Raw genomic sequence first — 5,471 nt, forward strand, 5'->3', positions numbered from 1 at the left:
ATCATGGTACTATTGGGGCTGTCAGGGGAATTATAATTTTAAATTGCGGTAAAACTCTGAATTCCAATGATTTATTATTGGAATTCTACTGAATTTCATAACATTTTAATGCTTTAATTTTGTGTTTTGTACTTCCTGTTTTGATTAGAAATAGCTTTAATTTTGAAATAGGAAAGTGAGGAAGTTTAGGTAGCCTGAAAGCTAGAATTTTCACTTAATCATGGAAAAAGAATTTGATACGGACTGGAAAGCTCATAAAGATAGCTGAGGGAAGGCAGGGATTTTTTTCTTTCAAAATGTGCATTTTACTTTCAACTGCTGTGGTCTAGGAATTTTTGTTTGTTTGCTTTTTTGTTTTGTTTTTAAATGGAAATGAGACATTCAAGGGTGCACTGGCAGGAGTTTTTTTCTATCACAGAAAAAAATCAAATCAAATCAAATCATAACATTTTGTGTCGTACTTTGTGTTTTATCTCTGTGTATATGTCATACTGTATCATCAGCTATTCTCATCCCCTGTAAATATGTTTAATTCTGCTGCTTCTTAACATGGGAGTCTATGGAGTGTGACTCGCTCCAGGAGCCAGCCTCTTGTGGACAGTGGTGGAACTGCAATTTTTGGACACTTAAGTGCTAACTTTATTTATGGCCCCTGAAATATTTCATTGAGATACTGCCTCAACAAACTTCACTGATTTCCTTCCTTAGATGATGATGTTGATAAGAAGCACCTGTCAGACTAAACTCAGGGCATAGAGTTGGATCATGAATCATGAGGTCGTCAGAGCCAAGCAGCTTTATGAAGAATCTTTATTTAACAAAATAAATGAATCTGAGGGACAGACACTGAAACTTAAAGACAGAAACATGCAGATACAGCCAGGTGAGACAGGTGAGACAGGTATTCTATGTTTATGAGGATATTTAAAGCTGCTCCTCGCTTCCTCAAACATCTGTTTCAGGATTTACGCTCATGCTGATGTGGGTCATATCCTCACAAGTATAGAAGTCCAAACATATGAGTGTTAGAGTGAGTTCAGTAGCATCGCAGGAAGAAGGTGTTACAGGCTGTTCCTCTCAGACAGTCACAGAGTCGACCGATCCGGGGTCCGTGTTTCATCGCACAGCGCTCGCCGACGTCACACTGAGACAAACAGACACAAACACAGGAACAGGTTATGATACAAGTAATCATCAAATACTTAACTAGGAGAAAAGAACTTGCAAAGGGCTGAAAGAAAAAAAAAACAACAGTGTACATTCTGGTAAGCTCCTGTATTCTGGGGTCAGCATCTGTTTTATAGAAATGTCACCAGGAAGCCTTTTTAAAGATGATTGACTGCAAATTTGCATTTAGGTTGAAAGAGATTCAACTTAAAAATAAAGAGGTGGAGCCTAAGGTGACAGCCGTGTTCTTACCCGAGGGATGACGCTGGCTTTCTTCTCCACAGAGAGACCCACACCGCTGTCAGCCTCATCCAGGAAACCCTGCAGAGCTTCAGCCTGCACACAAAGAGTTAAAACTACAATCAGTCAGCAGAAATGCTGAAGATGAAGACAACATTTACTCCAAACCTGCTGACAGAAACACTGTTGTCACTACACTGAACACAGGAGTTGTTGGTCTGCCTCTGCTGCGGTGTTAGACTGTAACTCCTGTAAAGCACAATAATCCAAATTTACAGCTTTATCGTACTAAAATATGTCGTCTGCTTTATTGTTCATGAACATATCACATAAAAAAAATAACTGTTCAGTGGATTAGTTGCACTTTTAATTCAATCCAAACTTTCTTACAGACTCCATTTATCTAACTTTATTCATTCTCTTTTCCTCCACTTTTCAATTGAATATACCTGCACCCCATTATCCCTTTTTTAAAATTGATTAAGAATACATTGTTTTGGCTTTGTTTGCCTTTATTGTAAAGACATGCACTATTTTGCATTAATTCACATGGTGGCAGACTAGATGATTGAGGGGCAGGGGTGAAAATGATAAAAAAGGGACCAGCTGAGTGCAGAGGGCAGAAGTGCTCAAAAAATATTCACACAATTGTCCACAGAGGAGGACCTTAAGACTATTTGTCAAATTTTGTTCACTCAGAGGGCACTTAAGATGGATATTTATCAAATTTTGTCCACTTGGAGGGAACTTCAGAGGGCACTTAAACAAATTTTCAAAAGCAGGATGTCAAATTTTGCCCATTTAGAGGGCACTTAAGGGGGATATTTGTCACATTTTTTGCACTAAGAGGAAACTAAAGAGAGCACATTTTTGCCTGCCAAAAGGGTTTGAAGGGGACTCTTGTCAAATTTTGTCCACCTGAAAGGAACTGAAGACACATTATGTCTAAATTTGTTCCCATAGAGGGCACTAAAGAGCTTCCTATGGGGGCATCAGAGCAAGCAAGCATTTTAACAGCAAGTTTTTCTCTTCTTTAATATCTCTTGCACTTTGTTTCTTTTTTCAAAATTCTTTTTCTTCCCTTTTTTTGGCTTTTATTTTTGTAGGGCAGTGCAGAGAAAAAAAATGAAGGAGAGAGAGTTGGTGTCACAGAGGAGCCATTTATGCAACTTGTTCCTCTTTTTCATTATGATATTGTTAATTTGTGATTTTTAGATTTTAAATTAAATCAGAGGTGAGGAGGAGTTCTGTGCATATGGTTAAATTCAACATCAGCTGTAATGAAAATGATGTTTATTTCTGTTCGCTGTTATTAGGATAACTCCACTTTTGTGATGATATACCTGAGGGCAGATTTTACATTTTTATCAATAGAATTAATGAAAAATATAATTAGATGGTAATGAAAGTAAAAAGTTTGCATAATGCAACATTTATGGAGCTACAGATCGAGGGATTGATGATCTTTTTTTTGTTCTCCATAGAATAATCGAGGTTCAGTTTGATCTCTTTCTTTCAGAGCTGATGACAGCGAGTCTGCAGCGACATTTAACGACCTTTAATAACCTTCAACAGACGGTTACACATGCGGAAACGTTTTCTATCTTTTCATCAGTTTCATGCTCCTGCAGAGGGTTTTTTAATCTCCTGTTTTGTTCTACTTGTTGAGACCATGATTCAGTTTTCCATCACTACTTGCTTAAAATATTTCTGTATGTCTCGTCTATTACATACCGTCTGTATCTGTTTGTCTTCTTTATATGTGCTTTATATGCTGCCTGTTTCTGCACATATATATAAATATATACTTAAAACTTCCATAAGCTGCCAGTAAGTTCATCTTTATTTTGAATAAACCACTTCATGCCCCTTTATAAGTTATGATTTATCTATAATTGTAACCTTACTTTGTCAGAATCAGCTGATTTGCCTTTTCATTAATACCAGTTTCTTCCTGGTACGCTTTGATTGGAATCTGAACATCTTCACCGGCTTATCTTTGAAAACTAACCCACAAACAAACATTCATTATTAATGCCAGTTATTTCTAAATTAGCTGTATTTACCATTATATTGATGATTTGAAAAAGAAGAGATGTATTCACGACTGCCCTTTAAAAAAGCTAGGCTATATTATTGAATGCTTTATAGTAAGTTTTACTCTTTGTAAATCTCACTTTCTTGTGTACTTTGAATCTAAAGACATTTCAAACTCAATTTATCCAATAAAGCACAATTTTAACATGACAATCTGGCAGCCTTAATTTACTGTCTTTTATGGACACAAAGAACATTTTGAGACACACGTTCAACCTTAATTTGTTCAAATTTCACCGTTAACGCTGTCTTAATTATTCGCCCACATTTCAGGCACCTTTTAACTGTATTTTTCACATTTTTCAGATAGTTTACTTCTTAAAAAGCTCACCTTCCTTTATCAGAGAACCACGTTGTCAATGTGAATACCTCCGACCAAAGTTTACGTCCTACTTTTTCCCTTTATTCAGACATTTTTACCTTTATCCACCTCACTCCTAGTCCCCATGATACTTTGCGTTGCGTGAAATGTGGGCGCAACTTCCGGTCTTTCAAACGCGATGCTAAACGCGATTTTAGAGCAATTAGAGATTCAAATATTTAAATTTCGTCTGTTACACCTCAAACTGGATATTATTATTTCTCCGCCCTCTTTTAAAGAGGACAAAGTGAACAAAATGACCTAGAATAACCAGGACAAGCATATTTAGCTCACTTTATTAGCTTTGTATCAGTAGTAACAGACGATCACGTTGGACACAACCTTAAAAAGCATTTCTCTATTTAGTTTATAGGTTGCTGAAATTATTGTTTCACCAACTAATCCCCCTTAAAATGCAGGAAATATACTGATAGACATACATTTATATGTTACTGTCACGTTTTCAGTACCGCGAACGGAGCAAAGGTACTGAGGAGTACAGAAAACAACATTTATAACTTTCAGCTTATTATAACTTTAGCAAAATGTTTGATTTAACAAAAATGAAGCAGCATTTACAACAGCGGATATTTCTTTCTTTCAGAACAACTATCGTTGACGCTAAATCACTTCAGTTAGCCCTTAGAAGCGTTTTTGCTATCGTTGTTACTGAACCGGAAGTTCCACCCACACCTATCTACCCCCAGGATTAAGGCGGATAAGTTCAAATCTTTTACCATTGACAGTGATTTAACAATCAGTCTGTATCCAGCCACATCATATCTGGTTGTTTGGGTATTATTTACCTTCATTTTTGTTGATTCAGTATTTAATTGTCGCTTAATTTAGCATTACATAACTCGAACTCGACTTTAATGGAAATCCCCAGAGATCCTCTCGGATGACAGATGACTCACCAGGTCTTTGGTCGTGAGTCCCATGAACGGCTCGTCCGGTGCGGACGGCAGATGGTTGTCGGCCGACCTCTGACTTTGGCAAAGTGACGTCATCACGGACAGACAGACGGACAGGTAGACCACGGCTCTCACGCTCTCCATCGCCAAAAACGTTAAAAACCTAAAAGATCAGAAAGTTTAACATTTAAGGAAGAAACCTAAAAAGACAGAGCTGAAATCTAAGTGAGAGAAATGAACTCACTGGAAGATAAAATCCTACAAGAATAGACAAATATGCTGATACTTCTTCTTCTTTGGTGTTTTTGTACCCTCAGCAGCTTCTTCTTCTCTTTCTGATGAATCCCCTCCCTGCTCCTCCCGTTTTATACCCTCATCCTCCTCCTCCTGTGATGATGAAGGTGATGATGCTGACCCTCACGTGTTATTCATGTATTCGTAGTGTCTGGTAAAGCTGATTGATGATGTGTCTGAGTTTTAATGTTAAACAGGTAAAAGACTCACAGGTGAAGGTCAAACAGACCTCAGAGGAGCAGAGGGAACACCTGTCTGCTCACCTTATTGATGGTTATCTATTGATTTTATCAGTGGTGGAGTTAGGAAAGTTGAGGGGCAAAATAACAACAAGGATACCTGATGTTTGCTGCAGGGCACAAAAAGTTATCACACATTTATGATGGAAAAGATAGAAA

At 37.5% G+C, this 5,471-nt stretch overlaps 1 protein-coding gene across 2 annotated transcripts; it reads right to left on the reverse strand.

The window, feature by feature from the left end:
• Positions 1-793: 793 nt before the first annotated feature.
• cart4 (cocaine- and amphetamine-regulated transcript 4) lies at positions 794-5,102 on the reverse strand. 2 transcript variants are annotated; one of them, XM_041809734.1, is made up of 4 exons: positions 5,024-5,102; positions 4,783-4,942; positions 1,420-1,503; positions 794-1,144 (listed from the first exon to the last, which is right to left on the reverse strand). In XM_041809734.1, the coding sequence occupies exons 2-4, from the start codon at positions 4,921-4,923 to the stop codon at positions 1,037-1,039; spliced, it is 333 nt and encodes a 110-aa protein (XP_041665668.1). In that variant the 5' UTR covers positions 4,924-4,942; positions 5,024-5,102; the 3' UTR covers positions 794-1,036. The 2 variants fall into 2 exon arrangements, 1 of the variants encoding a protein (XP_041665668.1); XR_005993108.1 differs by lacking the exons at positions 4,783-4,942; positions 5,024-5,102 and adding an exon at positions 3,836-3,975 and having other exon boundaries at positions 1,094-1,144.
• Between the last annotated feature and the right edge of the window lie 369 nt (positions 5,103-5,471).

This window comes from Cheilinus undulatus, linkage group 16 (genome assembly GCF_018320785.1).
Source record: "Cheilinus undulatus linkage group 16, ASM1832078v1, whole genome shotgun sequence".
Lineage (NCBI taxonomy): Eukaryota > Metazoa > Chordata > Actinopteri > Labriformes > Labridae > Cheilinus > Cheilinus undulatus.

Coding starts and splice junctions, on each gene's coding strand:
- cart4 (XM_041809734.1), bottom strand. CDS start 4,923: ATGGAGAGCGTGAGAGCCGTGGTCTACCTGTCCGTCTGTCTGTCCGTG. Junction 1,504..4,782: donor GACTCACGACCAAAGACCTG/GTGAGTCATCTG, acceptor CTTTGTGTGCAG/GCTGAAGCTCTGCAGGGTTT. Junction 1,145..1,419: donor AAGCCAGCGTCATCCCTCGG/GTAAGAACACGG, acceptor TGTTTGTCTCAG/TGTGACGTCGGCGAGCGCTG.